Source organism: Triturus cristatus, chromosome 3_1 (genome assembly GCF_964204655.1).
Source record: "Triturus cristatus chromosome 3_1, aTriCri1.1, whole genome shotgun sequence".
Classification (NCBI taxonomy): Eukaryota; Metazoa; Chordata; class Amphibia; order Caudata; family Salamandridae; genus Triturus; species Triturus cristatus.
In genome coordinates, this window is record NC_140583.1 from 14,697,291 (window position 1) to 14,718,423 (window position 21,133).

A 21,133-nucleotide genomic window follows, 5' to 3' on the forward strand; every position below is an offset into this window, starting at 1 on the left:
TGCATAGATGTGTGCACGGGTGCAAGGCAGCACTACGGTGCATACATGTGTGCTCTGGTGCAAGGCAGCACTACGGTGCATACATGTGTGCTCTGTTGCAAGGCAACACTACGGTGCATAGATGTGTGCACGGGTGCAAGGCAGCACTACGGTGCATAGATGTGTGCACGGGTGCAAGGCAGCACTACGGTGCATACATGTGTGCTCTGGTGCAAGGCAACACTACGGTGCATAGATGTGTGCACGGGAGCAAGGCAGCACTACGGTGCATAGATGTGTGCACGGGTGCAAGGCAGCACTACGGTGCATAGATGTGTGCACGGGTGCAAGGCAGCACTACGGTGCATAGATGTGTGCACAGGTGCAAGGCAGCACTACGGTGCATAGATGTGTGCACTGGTGCAAGGCAGCACTACGGTGCGTAGATGTGTGCACTGTTGCAAGGCAACACTATGATGCATTGATGTGTGCATGGGTGCAAGGCAGCACTACGGTGCATAGATGTGTGCACGGGTGCAAGGCAGCACTACGGTGCATAGATGTGTGCTCTGGTGCAAGGCAACACTACGGTGCATAGATGTGTGCACGGGTGCAAGGCAGCACTACGGTGCATAGATGTGTGCACTGGTGCAAGGCAGCACTACGGTGCATAGATGTGTGCACGGGTGCAAGGCAGCACTACGGTGCATAGATGTGTGCACTGGTGCAAGGCAGCACTACGGTGCATAGATGTGTGCACTGGTGCAAGGCAGCACTACGGTGCATAGATGTGAGCACTGGTGCAAGGCAGCACTACGGTGCATAGATGTGTGCACGGGTGCAAGGCAGCACTACGGTGCATAGATGTGTGCACGGGTGCAAGGCAGCACTACGGTGCATAGATGTGTGCACAGGTGCAAGGCAGCACTATGGTGCATAGATGTGTGCACTGGTGCAAAGCAGCACTACGGTGCATAGATGTGTGCACGGGTGCAAGGCAGCACTACGGTGCATAGATGTGTGCACTGGTGCACGGCAGCACTATGGTGCATAGATGTGTGCACTGGTGCAAGGCAACACTAGGGTGCATAGATGTCTGCACTGGTGCAAGGCAACACTACGGTGCATAGATGTGTGCACTGGTGAAAGGCAGCACTACAGTGCATAGATGTGTGTTCTGGTGCAAGGCAACACTAAGGTGCATAGATGTGTGCACGGGTGCAAGGCAGCACTACGGTGCATAGATGTGTGCACGGGAGCAAGGCAGCACTACGGTGCATAGATGTCTGCACTGGTGCAAGGCAGCACTACGGTGCATAGATGTGTGCACTGGTGCAAGGCAGCACTACAGTGCATAGATGTGTGCACTGGTGCAAGACAGCACTACGGTGCATAGATGTGTGCACTGGTGCACGGCAGCTTTAGGGTCACCAGCACTGGAGGAGCGAGCAACAGCACATCTTCGTGGATATGGCTTTGTATTTATTTTTGTATTTTTTTAATTTTTTATATTAGGGAAAGAGTGCCCTGTTCCTGTTCGTGCCACGACGCCCCTTTCAACCGGCCACTACTTCAAAGCCGCTCTCTCAGGCAGCAACCCCACCCCAGACAACCTCCTGCCCCACCGGCAAGGAGGTGTCGGGGGTCTATTGGGGCACCTTGCACCCCTCCAGAGTGAAAACGTAGTTCATCTCCCATTTCCTTTTCCAGATGAAGCGCTCTTGACACAGAATGCCACCAGTGTGGAAGGATGCTGACGCCTACACCGTGTCGTCTTCATTGTCTTAAGCAACATTTCCTATACATTGATGTACACACCTCATGGACTCATTGTCTCTGTGTAATGTTTGCAATGTAAAGCCCCCTGACACTCAGCATGGCGATGAGGAGCAAAGTAAAATAAATAAATGTGAGAGCGGGGCTAAGGAGAGCTTAGGGACACGACTGGAGGGTGATGGAGAAGGAATCCATGGGGGAAGGGGGGGGGGCGCCAACGCTAAAGCTGGCCGTGAGCGCCTGCGTCAAGAAGGCAAACCCAGATCTTGCTATTGTAGTAGGTCAGACTTTGAGTCAAAAACTGTGGGATCCCGCCCTCATCTAGCCAAGATACCCTCAAGCAAAGCTCCTTTGACTGCAAGCAGCGCAGAGCGCCCATGGCGCCGCGGAGAAGCCCCCAACGCAGAATCCCATGTAAAGACCCTGCAAGAGTTTGCGCTGCTTTGCATCTCCTTGAGGGATTTGGCGCAGGCGCAAACTGCTAATAACTGTGGCCCTAACTCCCTGTTAAGATTGAATGTTGCTCGGCTGTGACGTCAGAAAAATCAGCTGTTTTATATGAGCCGCTTTATTATATCAGGGGTTTCGATTGTGCCACTCACTGTAGGGAGGGCCGGGGCGATTGACCACATTACTCATGTCTAAAGCAGCTGCTGCATGATTGATGCCAGGGCCTGGAAGGTGGTGGCAGCTGCATGATTGGTGCCAATGCCTGGAAGGGGGTGACAGCTGCATGATTGGTGCCAATGCCGGAAGGTGGTGGTAACTGCATGATTGATGCCAATGCCTGGAAGGTGGTGGCAGCTGCATGATTGATGCCAATGCCTGGAAGGGGGTGACAGCTGCATGATTGGTGCCAATGCCGGAAGGTGGTGGCGCTGCATGATTGGTGCCAATGCCTGGAAGGTGATGGTAGCTGTGTGATTGATTCCAATGCCTGGAAGGTGGTGGTGGTACCTGCATGATTGATGCCAATGCCTGGAAGGTGGTGGCAGCTGCATGATTGGTGCCAATGCCTGGAAGGTGGTGGCAGCTGCATGATTGGTGCCAATGCCTGGAAGTTAGTGGTAGGTGCATGATTGTTGCCAATGCCTGGAAGTTGGCGGTAGCAGCTGCATGATAAATGCCAATGCTGGAAGGTGGTAGTAGCTCCATGATTGGTGCCAATGCATGGAATGTGGTGGTGGCAGCTGCATGGCTGATGCCAATGTCTGGAAGGTGGTGGTAGCTGCATGATTGGTGCCAATGCCTGGAAGGTAGTGGTAGCTGTGTGATTTATGCCAATACTGGAAGGTGGTGGTAGCTGCATGATTGGTGCCAATGCCTGGAAGGTAGTGGTAGCTGTGTGATTTATGCCAATACTGGAAGGTGGTGGTAGCTGCGTGATTGGTGCCAATGCCTGTGAGGTGGTGGTAGCTGCATGATTGGTGCCAATGCCTGGAAGGTGGTGGTAGCTGTATGATTGGTGCCAATGCCTGGAAGGTGGTGGTAGCAGCTGAATTATTGATGCCAATGCCTGGAAGTTGATAGCAGCGCCATGATTGATGCCAATGCCTGGAAGGTGGGGGTAGCTGCATGATTGGTGCCAATGCCTGGAAGGTGGTGGTAGCTGCATGATTGATGCCAATGCCTGGAAGGTGCTGGCAGCTGCATGATTCGTGCCAATGCCTGGAAGGTGGTGGTAGCAGCTGCATGATTGATGCCAATGCCTGGCAGGTGGTGGTAGCTGCATGATTGGTGCCAATGCCTGTAAGTTAGTGTTAGGTGCATGATTGATGCCAATGCCTGGAAGGGGGTAGCAGCTGCATGATTGATGCCAGTGCCTGGAAGGTGACGGTAGCTGCATGATTAGTGCAAATGCCTGGAAGGTGGTAGTATGTGCCTGATTGATTCCAATGCATGGAAGGTGGTAGTAGCTCCATGATTGGTGCCAATGCATGGAATGTGGTGGTGGCAGCTGCATGATTGGTGCCAATGCCTGGAAGGTGGTGGTAGCTGCATGATTGACACCAGTGCTGGAAAGTGGTGGTAGCTGCATGTTTGGTGCCACTGCCTGGAAGGTGGTGATATGTGCCTGATTGATTCCAATGCCTGGAAGGTGGTGGTATGTGCCTGATTGATTCCAATGCGTGGAAGGTGGTGTTAGCACCTGTATGATTGATTCCAATGCATGGAAGGTGGTGGTAGCACCTGTATGAATGATGCCAATGCATGCCTGGAAGGTGGTGGTAGCTGCATGATTGGTGCCAATGCCTGGAAGGTGGTGGTATGTGCCTGAATGATTCCAATGCCTGGAAGGTGGTGGTAGCTGCATGATTGGTGCCAATGCCTGGAAGGTGGTGGTATGTGCTTGATTGATTCCAATGCCTGGAAGGTAGTGGCAGCTAATTGATTGGTGCCAATGCCTGGAAGGTGGTGGTAGGTGCATGATTGGTACCAATGCCTGGAAGGTGGTGGTAGCAGCATGATTGGTGCCAATGCCTGGAATGTGGTGGTAGCAGCTGCATGATTTGTGCCAATGCCTGGAATATGGGGGTAGCAGCTGAATGATTGATGCCAGGGCCTGGAAGGTGGTGGTAGCAGCTGAATGATTGATGCCAATGCCTGGAAGGTGGTAGCAGCTGCATGATTGATTCCAATGCTGGAAGGTGGTGGTGGCAGCTGCATGGCTGATGCCAATGCCTGGAAGGTGGTGGTAGCTGCATGATTGGTGCCAATGCCTGGAAGGTGGAGGTAGCTGTATGATTGGTGCCAATGCCTGGTCATTGGTGGCAGCTGCATGATTGATTCCAGTGCCTGGAAGGTGGTGGTAGCTGCATGATTAGGGCCAATGCCAGGAAGGTGGTGGTAGCTGCATGATTGGTGCCAATGCCAGGAAGGTGGTGGTAGCTGCATGATTGGTGCCAATGCCTGGAAGGTGGTGGTAGCTGCATGATTGATGCCAATGCTGGAAAGTGGTGGTGGCAGCTGCATTATTGGTGCCAATGCCTGGAAGGTGGTGGTATGTGTCTGATTGATTCAAATGCCTGGAAGGTGGTAGCAGCTGCACGATTGATACCAATGCTTGGAAGGTGGTGGCAGCTGCACGATTGATACCAATGCCTGTAAGTTGGTGGTAGCAGCTGCATGATAGATGCCAATGCCTAGAAGGTGGTGGTAGCTGCATGATTGGTGCCAATGCTGGAAGATGCTGGTATCAGCTGCATGTTTGATGCCAATGCTGGAAGGTGCTGGTAGCAGCTGCATGATTGGTGCCAATGCCAGGAAGGTGGTGGTAGCTGCATGATTGATTCCAATGCTGGAAGGTGGTTGTAGCTGCACGATTGATGACAGCACCTGAACTGTGTTCATGTGATAGGGGCACCAGAGCATTGGAGCACACTACCTGTTATGTGCTGGGTGTACCCGGATTTACATGGTGTTTTATTGTAAAATCTGGGTGTGTGGGGCCAATGAGTGGGATGTGATGCAGTACCCGGGCATTTGATTACAATACCGGGTTTATGGTGAGATGAATGGTGCATGGATGCTGGCGAAATGTGTCAGATTTGGAGAGGAAATGGGCAGCAGGACAGGGCACCCGATCACCAGATCACCTCTACTTCTGTGGCATGCTTGTACATCCGGTGTGGCTATGGTATGAGCAACATTCTCATAAACACCTAGGACCTGGGAGTGCCTTGGTAGAGTGTGGGGTTTGTGCTCTGACACACACTAGCCATAGTCCCATCTCTGAGGAGGTTCAGCGGGGTTGATATTTTGTGCCAACTGGCCCTGGTCCACCTGTGGGCGGCTGAGAGGAGCAGCCACGTCCCATGCAGGTAAGAGTGGAGGGGTGGTGGGGCCAGGTGGGGAGGGAGTTTGACAGACGACACAAGGGACAAATAATTATTTATTTAATTTCCCCTTGTCATCGTATGTCGAACCCCACCCCACCTGACCTGATCCAACCACCCTTGTCTGTGTAGGCCTTGCTCATATCTCACTGTGTCATCTTGGTCTAGAGCCTCACTACCATTCTCTGACCTGGGACCATTCGTATGATTTGATTTTATGTGATGTTATTATGAGATCTAAATACATGTGATATCCTCTCCAGTGTTGTCCTTATTACGCTATTTTTAGGTGGAATCGTACCAGTGCAGCTGACTGGGTCGCTAAAGACATCTTGGGGACATTCAGAAAGCTTCCCTAGGAGTATATTCCACCCATTGCTTACCACTGGCTTTGTGGTTTATAACTCACATTTACTTGCTTTCTATTTGCTGTTCTTATTTGTTTAAGGCTGTCCAGTATGTCATTGTCCATCGAGGGGAGCATAGCCTGTTCACTGTATACTTCCATGAGTACTTGCTTTCTGTAAACAGGCATTTCAATTTTGTTCTTATTTGGTCACATTTGTTGTGCATTCAAAAACAGAGGTCAGATGTCAGGCTCTGTCTTTCGAGGGAGCTTTGTGTTTACTTTTCTTTCTCTGACTTCAATGTGAGAGGATTTTTTCTGACAATCTGAGGGTATGAAAGGAAAGGCTTTTTTCAAGCACACCGCACAATGTAAATGTCTGTAAATTAACTGTGCAAATGTTTCACAATATATCAGAAGAAAGGAAAGCACAATTGAAGCACATCTTTTGCAATTCTGAAGTGCGGTGGAAACAAATATTTGAATACAATCAAAATAAATCAATACACTAGGTGATGCCATTTCTACACATTATCTTTTGTGAGCTGAATAGTTTTGTCAGTAAAACGATATGTCTGTGCAAATGTAATGGTCATTTCAGTTGAAAATGTGGTGTCTATAAAGGCAGTATTCTACCACACCATGCATTCTCCACTTTATGCAACTTCACTCTGTGCCACTCCACTCTACAACACTATACTCTAGTCTATGCACGTCTACTGTATGCCAGTCTTCGACACTCCACTCCACACCACTCCATGACACTCCATGTCACTGGACTCCACTCTATGGAACTCCACTCTGTCCCACTCCACTATATGCCTCTATACGCCACATCACTCCACTTTACAACAAGCCACTCCACTCTACGACACCCTACTCCACTTTATGTCACTGTATGCACCTCCACTCTATGACACTCTATGCCACTCTACTCTACCACACTCCGTGACACTCTACACCACTCCACGCCACTCTGTGCCACTCTACACACTGTACTCTATTCCACTGTACTCCACTGTACTCCACTCTATGCCATTCTACCCCACTCTATGCCACTCTGCTCCACCCCATTCTACACCACTCCACTCTACCCCAGACCCCTGTACAACACACCTCTCTACTCCACTCTACTACACTCTATGCCACTTTACTCTACCCAATTCTTGGTTGCTCTACTCCACACTACGCCACTCCACTCTATGACACTCCACTCTATCCCTCTCCACTCTACTCTACAACACTCTATTCCACTCCACTCTTCACTCTACTCTACGATATTCTACGACACTCTATGCCACTCCATGCCATGTCACTCCACTCTACAACACTCCAGGCTATGCCACTCCACTCTACACCATTCTATAACACTCCACTCTACAACATTCAGTTCCACTCTACAACATGCTATGCCACTCCACTCTAACTCACTCCACACCACTCCACTCTATGCCACTCTACTCCACTCTATGGCTCTCCACAACACTCTACACCACTCCACTATAAACCATTCCATGACACTCTACAACCATCTACATCACTCTACTCCTCTCTACCATACTCCAAGTTGTGCCACTCCACTCCCTCTCTACCACACTCCAAGCTGTGCCACTCCACTCTACAGCACTCTACTCCACTCTACACAACTCCCTCTATGCCACTCCATGCCACATTACTACACTCATCGCCACTCCACTCTACTCCGCTCCACTCCACTTGACTCCTTAACTCACTGCTGCACTCTACTCCACACTGCTCCAATCTATACCACTCTGTGCCACCCCGCTCTAAGACACTCTATGCCACTCCACTCTATGACACTCTACTCTACTTCACTCTATGCCGCATCACTCTACACCTCTCACCTCTATGCCCTCTATACCACTCCACTTTACACTACTTCACTGTACACCACTCTACAAACACTCCACTTTACTTCACAACACTCCACTCTACCACACTCCACTCTGGGCCGCTCCATTCTACAACACTCTACTCCTCTCTGCACCACTCTACCTCATGCCACTCTACTCTACTCCACTCTGCGACACTCCACTCTACGATAGTCTTCTCCACTCTCCGCCACTTCACTCTACTCCACTCCACTTCACTGAAATCCACTCCACTCTGAAACACTCAACTCTGCGACACTCTACTCCACTCTGCGACACTCCACTCTACAACACTCTACTCCACTCTCTGCCACTCCACTCTACTCCATTCCACTTCACTGCAATCCATTCCACTCCACTCTGAAACACTCCACTCTGCGACATTCTACTCCACTCTACGCCACTCCACTCTCCTTCATGCCACTAACTTTTAGCCATGCCGAACAGCAGCCACGCTGGTGTAGAACATGGCTAAAACACATTGGCAAAGTCCATAGGTCTTGCATAGGCGCAGCCTATTGGTTTTGCCAATGCTTATTTGTATTTGGACCTTTCTGAGATGACAGCGGTTTGTCAACAGGCATGGCTGGTGAGCACCAGGGGCCGAGGTTCTTAAAGGACTCATGTGTCTTCTCCCCCCCCATCCAGCCACACTCAGAGGACATCATTCCCTACGAGCACGAGCTTTACCGCCAGCCCCACGACTACTACCAGTACCTGAGCAGCGATGGGGACAGCCGCAGCGGTAAGTCCACCAGCAGGGGGCGCTGAAGAGGGATGGAGATGAGGTGAATGAGAGAGGGCATTGGAAGAGAAGAGAGAAAAGGATGAGCAGGGAGGGAAAGGTACCTGAGCAGCGAAGGGGACAGCTGCAGGGGTGAGTCCACCAGCAGGGGGCGCTACGGAGGACTGGAGAGGGGTGAATGAGAGAGGGCATTGTAAGAGAGGAGAGGGGAAGGTGAGCTGGGGAGGGAAGGGGATGATGGGTACTGAGAGGGCGAACGATGATCAGGGAGAGAGCAGGGGTGAGTCCACCAGCAGGGGGTGCTGGAGAGGGGTGTAAGAGAGGAGAGGGGAAGGTGAGCTGGGGAGGAAATGGGATGATGGGCACTGAGAGGGCGAACGATGATCAGGGAGAGAGCAGGGGTGAAACAGACGGAGAGTGAGAAGGAGTGAGGAAACAGAAGAGTGTCAGAGTTTGGGAGAGAGCAAGAGAGAGAGAGTACAGGATGAGTTTTGGAAAGACAGAGAGGAGAAGGGATAGAGGAGAGGAAGAGCATAATGAGCAGAGAGGGATGGAGAGAGCGATGTGTCTGTAAGGTGAACTGGAGAGAGCAGAGGGAGGCAGAGAGAAGTCTGGCCAGAGAGGAGGGTTGGTAGAGAGAAGTCTAGGCAGAATGGACAGTTGGGAGAGAGGGGTCTGGGTAAATAGAAGGTTTGGGACACAGAAGTCTGGGCAGATAGAAGGGTTGGGAGACAGACGTCTGGGTAGATAGAAGGTTTGGGACACCGAAGTCTGGGCAGAGAGAAGGGTTGGGAGACAGAAGTCTGGGCAGAGAGAAGGGTTGGGAGACAGAAGTCTGGGCAGAGAGAAGGGTTGGGAGACAGAAGTCTGGGCAGAGAGAAGGGTTGGGAGACAGACGTCTAGGTAGATAGAAGTTTGGGACACCGAAGTCTGGTCAGATAGAAGGGTTGGGAGACAGAAGTCTGGCCAGAGAAAAGCATTGGGAGGGGGGTCTAGGCAGATAGGAGGGTTGGGAGAGAGAAGTCTAGGTAGAGAGGAGGTTTGGGACACAGAAGTCTGGGCAGATAGAAGGGTTGGGAGAGAGAAGTCTAGGTAGAGAGGAGGTTTGGGACACAGAAGTCTGGGCAGATAGAAGGGTTGGGAGACAGACGTCTAGGTAGAGAGAAGGTTTGGGGCACAGAGGTCTGGGCAGATTGGCTAGGGGAGAGATGCTGGACTGTCTTACGAGTTTTTATGACTGAATCCTTTTGGTTCCTACTGGACTCTGTAGAGCGGTGAAGTAGGCTTTAGAGCATAATTCAATGAAAGCGTCGTTTAGAATGTTGAGTTAATAGTTACACACAGAAGAATAAAGACGTAGTTTTAAGCTCTGTGTGTGGCGCAGTCGTTGGCGGGTACCCTGGCTGGGGTGAACGCTACAACTGGTGACGAGATGGGGGATAAGTAACACGAAGAATGACCCTGCTCTCCCTGAGAGTTTACAGTGATCCAGGCAGACTGCTCATGCATGCCACGTGTGTCGCTGTCGAAATACAGAATTCACGCTTCATGCATGTGGAGTCAAAGCGCAGCTCCAGCCACTGTGTAGAAGTTGAAAATTATGAAAACAGTGCAAGGATCCCCACGTCACTGGCCGAGAACCTATTGGTCAGGCTATACATAAAGGTATTGCGCTGCCACGCAAGATAGATTTGTACATTACATAGAGTGATAATGCTAAACGTGGTTACATAAGACACCGAAAAGAAGCTCTAAAGACTGCTGTAGTCAAATGCTGACAAAATACGTAAAAGCGCTGGCTGACAAAATAAATTGTAAAAAACGCACATGGTCATTGCACTTACCAGAGCCTCTATAAGCAGATCTGTATGACGTAAGTACCCAAGAAGAAGCACGGGGGTTGTGCGTACTGAGCTGTCCGATACCTGAAGCGAACCACCAATAAAGCTGCCAGGTGATGGCTCAGAACTACTCTAGAGGTTTCCGGAAAGTGAAGGGTTCCATTTGGAGAGCAAGGAGAAGGTCAGTGTCCAAGGGATCGTCCACATCGACAGTGAAGCTGGTTCGTCACAGGATTCACAAGCAGAGCCAGGCTCCAATGGACAGCAAAATGTATCAGCGCATCTTCAATGTCATCCACTCTCAGAATAAGTTACCATGCTGCTGTCTTCCTGAAACCACCACCACCTCTCGATACTGCCAAAAAGCAAAATACTGGCAAAAGGTGGATTGCGTGGGTAGAGACAGCGGATGATTTCATTGATGCACTTGAAGAGTCTGATAACAAAAAGATTATCAAGTATCTCAAAGATCTTGCTGGTTTTGGTGGGAAAGGAGTCATAAAGAAAATGCAGCGAGCTGACGAAGAAATCACACACTGACCGTTAAAGAAACACTGAATCTCAAATTCAGTCCAGTACCAAACACTGATTACAAAAGAAACATTTTCAGTCAAGAATGACAAAGAGTTGCTGAAACCATTGATGACTTTGTGGAGGGACTCGATACTCTCATCTTACACTGTAAATTCAATAACTTCAATGAAGAAGAAGCTATGCTTCTGAGAGTCATTGATGGACGCTCATCAGACGCCTTCAGATGATGAATGAGAAGAGAAGCTCTTAGACTGGAGCAAGCGTTGATGCTGCCAGAGCTGGAGAGTGTGCTGAAAGACAGGCTTCTGACATGGAGGTCAGAGATGCTCTGAGTGAATCAGTAATGAGGCAAAAGACAGGAGGACACAAAGTGATGTCTACATGTAAAAAGACGTGTTTTAGATGTGGATTTTCATTTCCAGATGAAGGTAAATGTCCCGCCATTGGACATATAGGTAAAGATGTAGGAAGGAGAACCATTTTGTGACAGTTTACAAAGCGAGGAGAAAGTAACTGTGTCACGTGCGAAGACAAAATGGCCGCCAGAACCTTCCAGAAGCAACATTAAACGCAGACTCACATGGCCAAGCGGCAACATCAGTCTAGGCAAATGGTCACTGAGATAAGTCAATCGTCATCTAAATTATTTTCAAACAGTGGTGCCTCAATAAACATAATGCCTGAAGAGAAATATAATGAACTGTCTCTATTACCGCGACTCACACCATCAAAAACAAAAGTGTATACATGGGCTGCATCAACTTCCATAAAAAGCCACAGTTCGTTTGTTGTAACAATGAAACATAAGAAAACGAAGGTGCAAGGACCCATCCATGTGCTTCAAGGTACAGTGTTCAGTTCCTGTCTACTCAGTTTCAGCACAGCTGCTGATATGGAACTGATTTCCTTTAAGTACAATATGAATGCTCATCACGAAATAGTAAGTCAATTCCCTCAGTTGTTTCATGGGTTAGGAAAGCTTAAGACTATGAAAGTGAAATTGCATATTAATGAAGATGTCCGTCCTGTTGGTCAGAGAAACAGACAATTTGCGTTCCACTTATAAGAAGCTGTTGAAAAAGAACTTGAGTATTACTTAAGCATGACATTATTGAGCGTTCTACTGGTTCATCTGCATGGGTTTCTCACATAGTGGTAGTGCCTAAAAAGGACAGTGAAGGAGCTGTATGCATATGCGTTGACATGCGTCAGGCAAACAAGGCAACTGAAAGAGAACCACTTCCAGGTCCACATATTGATGACAGGATAACACAGCTAAACAGAGCAAAAGTATTCTCTCATCTTGATCTAAATAAAGGTTATCATCAGTTGGATCTCAAAAAAGATTGCAGGTACATTACAACATTTTCTACACATGTTGGTCTGTTTCATTACTAAAGACTCCGTTTTGGTGTTTCACCAGCTGCTGAAATTTTCCAAGACATCATTCGACATATCATACAGTCTGTTATAAATTCATTCATATATAGCAATTACATATTGGTTTTCAGAGCTACACAGAAGGAGCACGATAAAGCTCTCACACGAGTGTGTTGTTGAAATATAGATGCATGTTTGACATTAAATGCAGACAAATGTGAGTTCCAGAAGATAAAGTTAAAATTTGTTGGCAATATTTTTCAGATGGGGGCATAACACATGATCCTGCAAAAGTACAAGCACTATCAAATGCTGCTCCCCCACAAGATGCTTGTATGCTACATTTGTTTCTTGACTAGACTGTTCACGATACAGAGACTTTACTTTTGTAAGTGCACCATTAAGAGAGTTGATGAGAAAACTTTTTTCACTTGAGTGGTCGCACAAATGCACGAAAAGCTTTCAGCAGATCAAACAAGCCTTTGAAAGTGCTGCTGAAATGGCTTACTTCATTCCAAAGCTTCATTCAGAGGTTGTTGTTGATGCGAGCCCTGTCAGGTTAGGTGCTGTTTTTGCACAGCACAGTGGACATCCAAATGCACAAAGGCATATTGTGGCATATGCCAGTAGAAGTTTGTCCCAGACAGAATGTGCTTACTCCCAACCTGAGAACGAAAGTTTAGCTGAGTTATGGGCTTATGAATACTCCCTGTGTTCTTGTATTAAAAACCTTTTCCATTGTTATCTGATCAATATTATTATTAATTAACACTTCTTAAGTGCAGAGCTACCCTGAGGCATCCCAGCGCTAGCGGCAGAACAGGGGTGGGAAGGTGGCACACAGGTTAGTGTTCTGGAACAGCCAGGTTTTAAGATGCTTTCAGAAGATGAGATGGTGAGTCTCTGAGAGCAGGTACAGGGGAAGTGTCTTCCAAAGCTTGTCTATACTGTAGGAGAAGGAGCTACCCCCACTTTGCGTCCTTTTTTAAGGATGACGGCTAAACTCAGGCTCCCAGGTACAAGGAGCTGCCGTAGTCCAGGCACGAGAGGACCATAGTTCTCCTAGCCCCCATGGGGAGGAGGGGGAGGATGTTCTGCAGCATTCTGAGGATACCATAGCAGGCACCTGTCACTTCCACTGCTTGTCGGACAAGTTTGAGTTACTTGTCGAGCCAGACCCCAATCTTTTGATCTCGGGCTTTGGGGTAGGCGTGGGTCCCAGACAGGTTGGCGATGGCAGTTTGCGATCCAAGTTATTATTTTGGTTGTGTCTCCATTAAGCCTGAGACATGAGCGTTGCATCCAGGTTGCCACCGTCTCCAGGCAGAATTCCAGATCGGATGGAGCATTGTGCGGGTGGTTTAACGATACCACCAGCTGAGTATCATTCGCATATGTGAGAATCATGATCCCATATGGCAGGACGATATCAGCCAGCAGCCTCATGTACACATTGAATAGCGTAGGACTCAGGGATGGCCCTTGACGTACTCCACAGCTAAGAGGCAAACGCCTCGAGGTGGATTCTCCCGCAAAGACCTGAAATGTTCTACCATTGAGGTCAAGCTTTACTGACTATATTTGGCAATCATAAAGCCAAGATGCCTCCTCGCAGTGAAAGATGGGATTATGATTGCAGGTGCACAATTATACCATTGTGCTTCGTCCAGGAAAGGATCAGAATCCTGCTGACTACTTTTCCAGAGCGCATAGAGGAGATCAAGGTACTCCATCTAAGACGGCTGAGGCCTATATCAATTGCAATGTCAAAACAAATACCTTACTTGCGAGATCATTAGCCCAGATAATCACTGCCACAAGTCATGACAGTGGCATGCTTAAATTGAAAGACAGAATCACACATCATTCGTGGAACTGACACACTTGACCGCTCACCAATGATGGTGAACATCACAAACATAGGAACGTTAAAGATCGACTGTCATTAGCTGAGGAAGGAGTCATACTACGAGGGTCGAGAATTCTAATTCCGGAGAGTATGCGACAAAGAATCATTAAAGTGCTGATGAAAGACATTATGGTTTAGTTGCCACAAAGACAGCTCTGCGAGATCGAGTTTGGTTCCCAGGCCTAGATAAGTGAGTTGAAAAGGAACTCAAGGCTTGCACCTATGCAACTGCTTTTCTACAAAGGTGACTCAACATACGTTGAGTATGTCAGAACACCCTAAGCATACTTTGGAGATAGCCATGTACTTCTTTGGTCCAGTTGATAACGGACATCATTTGCTAGTAATCGTGGATGAATATTCCCACTTCCTGCTCATAGAACATCTTTCATCCACTACTCATGAACGAGTGATTGTGAAACTGGATAACATCTTCGCAACATGGGGCATTCCAGCCATTGTGAAGTCTGATAATGGCCTGACCTTTATTAGCCAGGAATTTAAAGATTTTCTACAGGATCTGAACATAAAGCATCAGAAAGGCACACCTTTATGGCCGCAGGCCAATGGCCCCATTGAGCATTTTATGAGTACGCTAAAGAAAACGGTACATCATGCAAGTCTAGAAGGCTCAAGTCGAAAACTGTACTGAACTCTTCACTACGAGCCTATCGTTCAACACCGAATTCGGCCACCAGTGAAAATCCTGTGGCTTTGATGCTCGGGAGCGCAATGACAACCAAGTTACCTCAATGGACCAACCAATGAGAAATCAGCGAAAGTGCCGCTTGCATCAAGGACTTGGTTAACAAGCAAAAAATGAACTCCTATGCAAAGAAGAGGCGACGGGCACAGAATCTCATGTTCCAAGAAGGAGATCTCATGATAGCCCAGCATTTGAGACGAAGGAAGTCTGATGCTCCCCATGATGGTGAATCCTTTCGTGTGGTATCCACCAAGGGACATATGGCGACTGCCCAGCGTCCTAGGAAGTCTGTAACCAGAGATTCTTTTCACTTTAGGCATTTAATGTCTGGGCAGAAAGATAGAAGGTTAGTGAGACGAACATCTGGGCAGATCGAAGGTTTGGGAGACAGACGCCTGGGCAGATAGAAGGTTTGGGAGACAGACGTCTGCATAAATAGAATGGTTTGGAGAAAGAAGTCTGGGTAGACAGAAGGGATGGAGACAGACACCTAGATAGATAGAAGGCTTGGGAGACAGAAGTCTGGGCAGATAGAAGGCTTGGAAGACAGACGTCTGGTCAGACAGAAGGTCTGGAAGACAGAAGTCCGGGCAGACTGAAGGGTTGGGAGACAGGGGTCTGGGTAGGTTAGATGGAAGACAGATGTCTGGGCAGATAGAAGGTCTGGAAGGCTGACATCTGGACAGATAGAAGGGTTATGAGACAGACATCTGGGAAGAAAGAAGGGATGGAGACAGATTTCTGTGCAGATAGAAGGGTTGGAGACAGAAGTTTGGGAAAAAAGGCTTGGAGACAGATGCCTGGGCAAATTAACGTCCTGGAAGACAGAAGTCTGGGCAGATAGAAGGAAAGTGATATATCTAAGAAGATGAAAGGTTTGCATGAAAACAGACTGAACAGGTAGAAGGGCTGACAAGGAAACGGTTGGGTAGATATAAGGGTTGAGAGATAGAAGTCTTGACAGACAAAAGGCCTGGGAGAGAAAAGATATTGCAGGTCTGGGCAGATAAGGCATGGAGAAAGATGTCTGGGCAGATAAAGGGAATGTTACAGACAAGTCTTGGCAGATAAGGATGTTGTTATAGAGAGGTCTAGGCCGATAAATTGATTGATGGAGAGTGATCTGGCCAGATAAAGGCGTGGAGAAAGATGTCTGGGCAGATACAGGGTCTGATAGAGAGAGGTCTGGGTAGATTGAGTAGTTGCTGAAGTGAGCAAATAAAATGACTTTGACAAAGAGAATGCTGATCAGGAAGAATGAGTATGATAGGGTAATATGATAGAAAAACAGGTTGGGAGAGAGGTCTGGGCAGATATAAGGACTGTGATAAAAGAGGTTAGGTATTTAGTAGGGTTGAGAGATAGAAGCATAGGCAGATAATGGGGTAGGGATAGACGTCCGGGCAGATAACAATATTGGAGGGACAGATTTAGACAAAAAGTAGGGTCTGGAAGAGAGATAGCTGGACAGATAAATGGACTAAGAAACTGAAGGCTGGGCAGGTAAAGGGAAGGTTGGGCAGATAGAAGGGGTGAGACCAAGACAGGTTAGCAGATGGATGGATTGTGAGAGTGAATGTTGGGCAGCAACAGTGCTGGGAGATGTTACCCCGCCCCTCCCCAAGCGCTCAATGATGTTTGGAGTTGGAGACAGGCCTGGGGTCTAGAGCAATGGGGGAGCTGGGGCTGGAGAAGATTTTAAACCTGTTGTGACCAGGGCCGGACTGGGAATGCAAACCAGCCTTGGCAATTAAATCAGAAAGGCGGGGCGGCGGCTGTGGTGTTGGTGGGAAACACTGCTTTTGCGCTTTTGTTACAGGGGGCCGATATTGCAGCACTGCTGCAAAACTAGGCCCCAGTAACAAAAACGGCCCCCACTTGTCCAAAACTGGACCCCACCATTCCGGCCCACCGAGAAAACAACCGATGCCCGCTACAGTCAGTCCGGCCCTGGTTGTGACCCTGTAATGAGGCTATTCATTGTAACCAAGAAGTGACCTCTCCCGTTCTCTCGTGTACCCTAGATCACTACTGGGAGTGCCACGCACCCCACATACACAGTGAATTTGACGTCTTCTCTGACAACCACTTCACAGAGCTGCAGAGCGTCCAACCCCCTCAGCTGCAGCAGCTTTACCGCCACATGGAGCTGGAACAGATGCATGTCCTGGAGCCTCCAGCATCTACCGCCCACCTCAGCCTCAACCAGCAGGTACGCGCCCAGATCTCAGCAGGAGGGCTTCAGGGACCACACCTCAACCTCAACCAGCAGGTACGCGCACACACCTCAGCAAGAGGGCTTCAGGGAGCACACCTCAGCCTCAACCATATGCGCACACATCTCAGCAAGGGGGCTTCAGGGAGCAAACCTCAACCTCAACCAGCAGGTACGCACCCACACCTCAGAATCAACCAGCAGGTACATGCACACATCTCAGCAAGAGGGCTTCAGTGACCCCACCTCAGCCTCAATCATCAGGTAGGTGCAACCTCACTCTTGGCCAGCAGGTACATGCACATATCTCAGCAAGGGGGCTTCAGGGGCTAAACCTCAGTCTTGGCCACCACATATGCACACACATCTCAGCAAGGGGGGTTCAGGGGCCAAACCTCAGTCTTGGTCACCCGATATGCGTACACATCTCAGCAAGGAGGCTTCAGTGAGCATACCTCAGTCTCAGCCAGCAGGTACGTATGGTGCCTTTGCTCAGGTAAGTCCTACACTGTTTGGTGAGCGAGAGAGGAGCTGGGGAGCACACAGGGCCGTGTGTCAGGAGTGTGTGGATAGGTAGGCAGACCTTCTGGGCCCAGCATCTCCATGTGGTTCAATGGAAAGGTGGCCATCTGAAGGCACACATTCACATCAGAATGCCACCGCATGGTGCAGTGCCATCACTGATGGGGATGTCTAAATGCTTCTAGACTTGGGAACGATTCCCACCTCTAACATCTCTTCTGGCGAAGCACCCTGTGGAAGGAAGAGAAGTTACCTGTACTGGCTAGAAAAGTTTACATTCTACAACTCTGAGCCTCAGAGAGTTCCTCTTGTATCTTCATTGAGGTAAAGGCAGAACCCTGGGCTGGTCTGGTCTGGTACCCAAAGCACAGCAGGGACGCCTCAGGCTGCTTGTGGTCCATACTGAGGAGGCATTCATTTCACAAGATGGGTAATGTGGGCACCTCACTTGTCCTCTCCTGAAGGCCATAGTTGATGTCACTGGCCTGGCATGATGCACAGCCTTGTAGGGTCCTGTTCATCCAGGAGTTCCTTTGGTCTCCATCCTGGGACCAGCATTGAAGATCCTGCTTCCCTGACTGGGAGGGGTGTGATGGGGGCGGCACTCCTCCTTCTGGCATTCTCTTTCAGGAAAATATGAACCTTGAATCCCACCTCCCCCCAATGTCTTTAAGTAAATGTTCTGGGCACACAATTCTGAGTCACATTGAAACGCCTGATGAGTCAGTTTGTCTCTGGGTGGCGACAAGCGCTGCGTGAAATGCATGGGATGTATTTTCACGTAAATTTCAGGAAAATGATGTGCAGTTATGTTTAATTACACAAAATTCAAATCTGTCATTTACAACTATATATTAGAGTGCTAATAAACTGTAAAGAACGTGTCCCACGAGCAGCGGCGCATTGAATGCCCCATCGTGAGGTGAATGCTGCAGTCCTTGGGACCGCTGTCTGCGCCTGTGGATGGTTGCAACCTCACAGCCGAGTTTCATCTGTCAATGGTCACAAGGCATTTGTGTATTTCATCGCGACTCGCAAGGGGGGTGTCCCCTAGCCTCCCTGGGGGGCACTTGTTAGCCTCCCTTGGAGGGACGCCCCTTATTTCCTTTGAGGAGACATCTGTAGCCTTTGTTGGGGGACGCCTCCTTAGCCTCCCTAGAGGTAAGTCCCCTAGCCTAACCCTAGCCCTTAGTATTCCTTTGGAGGGACCCTTTGGGGGACATCCCTAAGACTCCCAGGTGGATGCCCTTAAGCCTCTCTGAGTGGATGCGTCTTACCCTCCCTGGATGGACACCTTGAGGGCTGCCCTTTAGTCTCATTGTGGGGTGCCCCTTGGTCCCTGTGCGGGTCACACCTTCGCCTCCCTGGGGTGATAACCTTAGATTATCTGGGTAGGGCACCCATTAGGCTTCCGTGGGGAGACGCACCCTAGCCTCCCATGGGATGACACCTTTAGCCTCCCTGGGAGGACACCCTACAGCCTCCATGAAGACTGCCACTTAGTCATCTTGGTGGGGGGGGCGCCCCTTAGACTCCCTATGGTGACGCCCATTAGCCTCCCTCTTGTGCTTGTAAATTGCAGAGGTTTCCATCACCCACATTAGGATTCATAATGATAATGTTGAATCACAAACACTTTTGGGCATTACAAATTGACTTTGTTTATTTAAGTTAGTTGCACTGACTTAACATAGATAGCTTTTGTGCATCAAATCCCTGTGGATTTTAAGTGACGTACCTCCTATTGTGTGTTATTTATGTAATAATCTGTGTTCCTGCTGCTGGTCCATGCACCCCCACACCCCACGAAGAGTCAGGGCTCAACAAGTGGTTTTGCACTTATGCAGCTCTGTAGAAGGAGCCATCCTAGTCCAATAAATGCTTGTTACAGTGAATGCGCAGTGACTCAAAGTCCCCTGGGAGCTTGGGGGAAAAACCTAAAAAGGACCTATGACACACTCGTTACCCTTCCAGTGCCTTTCTCTCTATCATTACCCCATAACATACCCTGTGCCTCACTGCCAATCAATAATGCATTGTCCCTCATATGTCTTTCCAGTGGCCCATGAAACATCCTTGTCCTTCATGTGTCTCTAGCTCTCCCATTGGCTTCCCAAGCATCCTGTGTCCTTCATGTGTCTCTAGTTCTCCCATTGGCTTCCCAAGCATCCTGTGTCTTTCATGTGTCTCTGGTTCTCCCATTGGCTTCCCAAGCATCCTGTGACCTTCATGTGTCTCTAGTTCTCCCATTGGCTTCTCAAGCATCCTGTGACCTTCATATGCCTCTAGTTCTCCCATTGACTTTCCAAGCATCCTGTGACCTTCATATGCCTCTAGTTCTCCCATTGGCTTCTCAAGCATCCTGTGACCTTCATATGCCTCTAGTTCTCCCATTGGCTTCACAAACATCCCGTGTCCTTCATGTGTCTCTCGTTGTCCCACTGGCCATGAAATATCAATTTGTCCTTCATATGCCTGTCGTTGTCACATTGACTCCTCAAAGATACTTTGACCTTCATTTGCATCTCGTTCCCTCCTTCTGTCACCAACAGTTGAACTATTTGCCCCGCATGTGCCTCCAGTACACCGTCCCGCCCAGCTCTGATGACGATGACGTGGAGAGGGGGCTAAGCCCTCCCCTGGAAGTGTCTGATGGAGAAGTGGACACCAGTGACCCAAGTCCTGTGAATATAAACCTGGACCCAGGTGAGGTGGGCTGTCGGGGGGCCCCGGGGCAAAGAGTGGGCCCTTCATTCCACTAGGGGTGAGCAGAGGGATGAGCTGTCTTCAGTCAATAGGGCTGAGCAGTGACAGGGTGGGGGAGGGGGTGGAGGGGCTGCAGGAAGAACTTAAAGAGGAGGTTCCCTGGGCACAGAAATACTGTGGTTTCTATCCTCTGCCGAGGCCTGTCACTCCTTCACCAGCCCTCCAACATCTCACCATTGCTTCATCCAGCCAGCTTCATCCAGCCAATCTCACCAGGTTGGCCCCTGTCTCCCTACCTCGCATCACTCCAAGAGAGGCACAAGATCCCACCTCCTGATACCTCCCACGTTCTCATACCACACATCGATCAAGGATGATCACTGGATTACCACGGTTTGACACCTCCCATCACTCCTAGGGGTGAGAGGGTCACAAGATCCCACCTCCTGATACCTCCCACTGTCTCATACCGCTCATCGATCCAGGATGATCATTGGATTCTCACGGCTTCACGCCTCCCATCACTCATAGGGGGTGGGAAGGTAACACGATTCCCACCTCTGGATGCCCTCCACTGTGTAACTCCCAGAGGGTCACAGTTCTCAACTCCTGACAGCCTCCAACTTCCTCACTACCTCATATCACTCCAAGGAAATCACTGATAGGCCCATTGTCTTGCTCTTGCTACCTCTTGCCTCTCCAAGGTAGTCCAGGATTCCCACATGTAGGAAAGTGTCTCTTTTATA

The 21,133-nt window shown here is 49.2% G+C and overlaps 1 protein-coding gene across 4 annotated transcripts in view; it reads left to right on the forward strand.

The window, feature by feature from the left end:
* Positions 1-21,133, forward strand: part of SPI1 (Spi-1 proto-oncogene) — a 125,682-nt gene that overhangs the window by 70,332 nt on the left and 34,217 nt on the right. The window contains exons 2-4 of one of the 4 annotated variants that reach the window (XM_085646553.1): positions 8,478-8,574; positions 17,041-17,216; positions 20,234-20,387. In XM_085646553.1, the coding sequence (XP_085502679.1) occupies positions 8,478-8,574; positions 17,041-17,216; positions 20,234-20,387 (427 nt within the window). Of the gene's footprint in view, positions 1-8,477; positions 8,575-16,968; positions 17,217-20,233; positions 20,388-21,133 lie in introns of all 4 variants that reach the window. The other 3 variants (XM_085646554.1, XM_085646551.1, XM_085646552.1) reach the window with 3 other exon arrangements.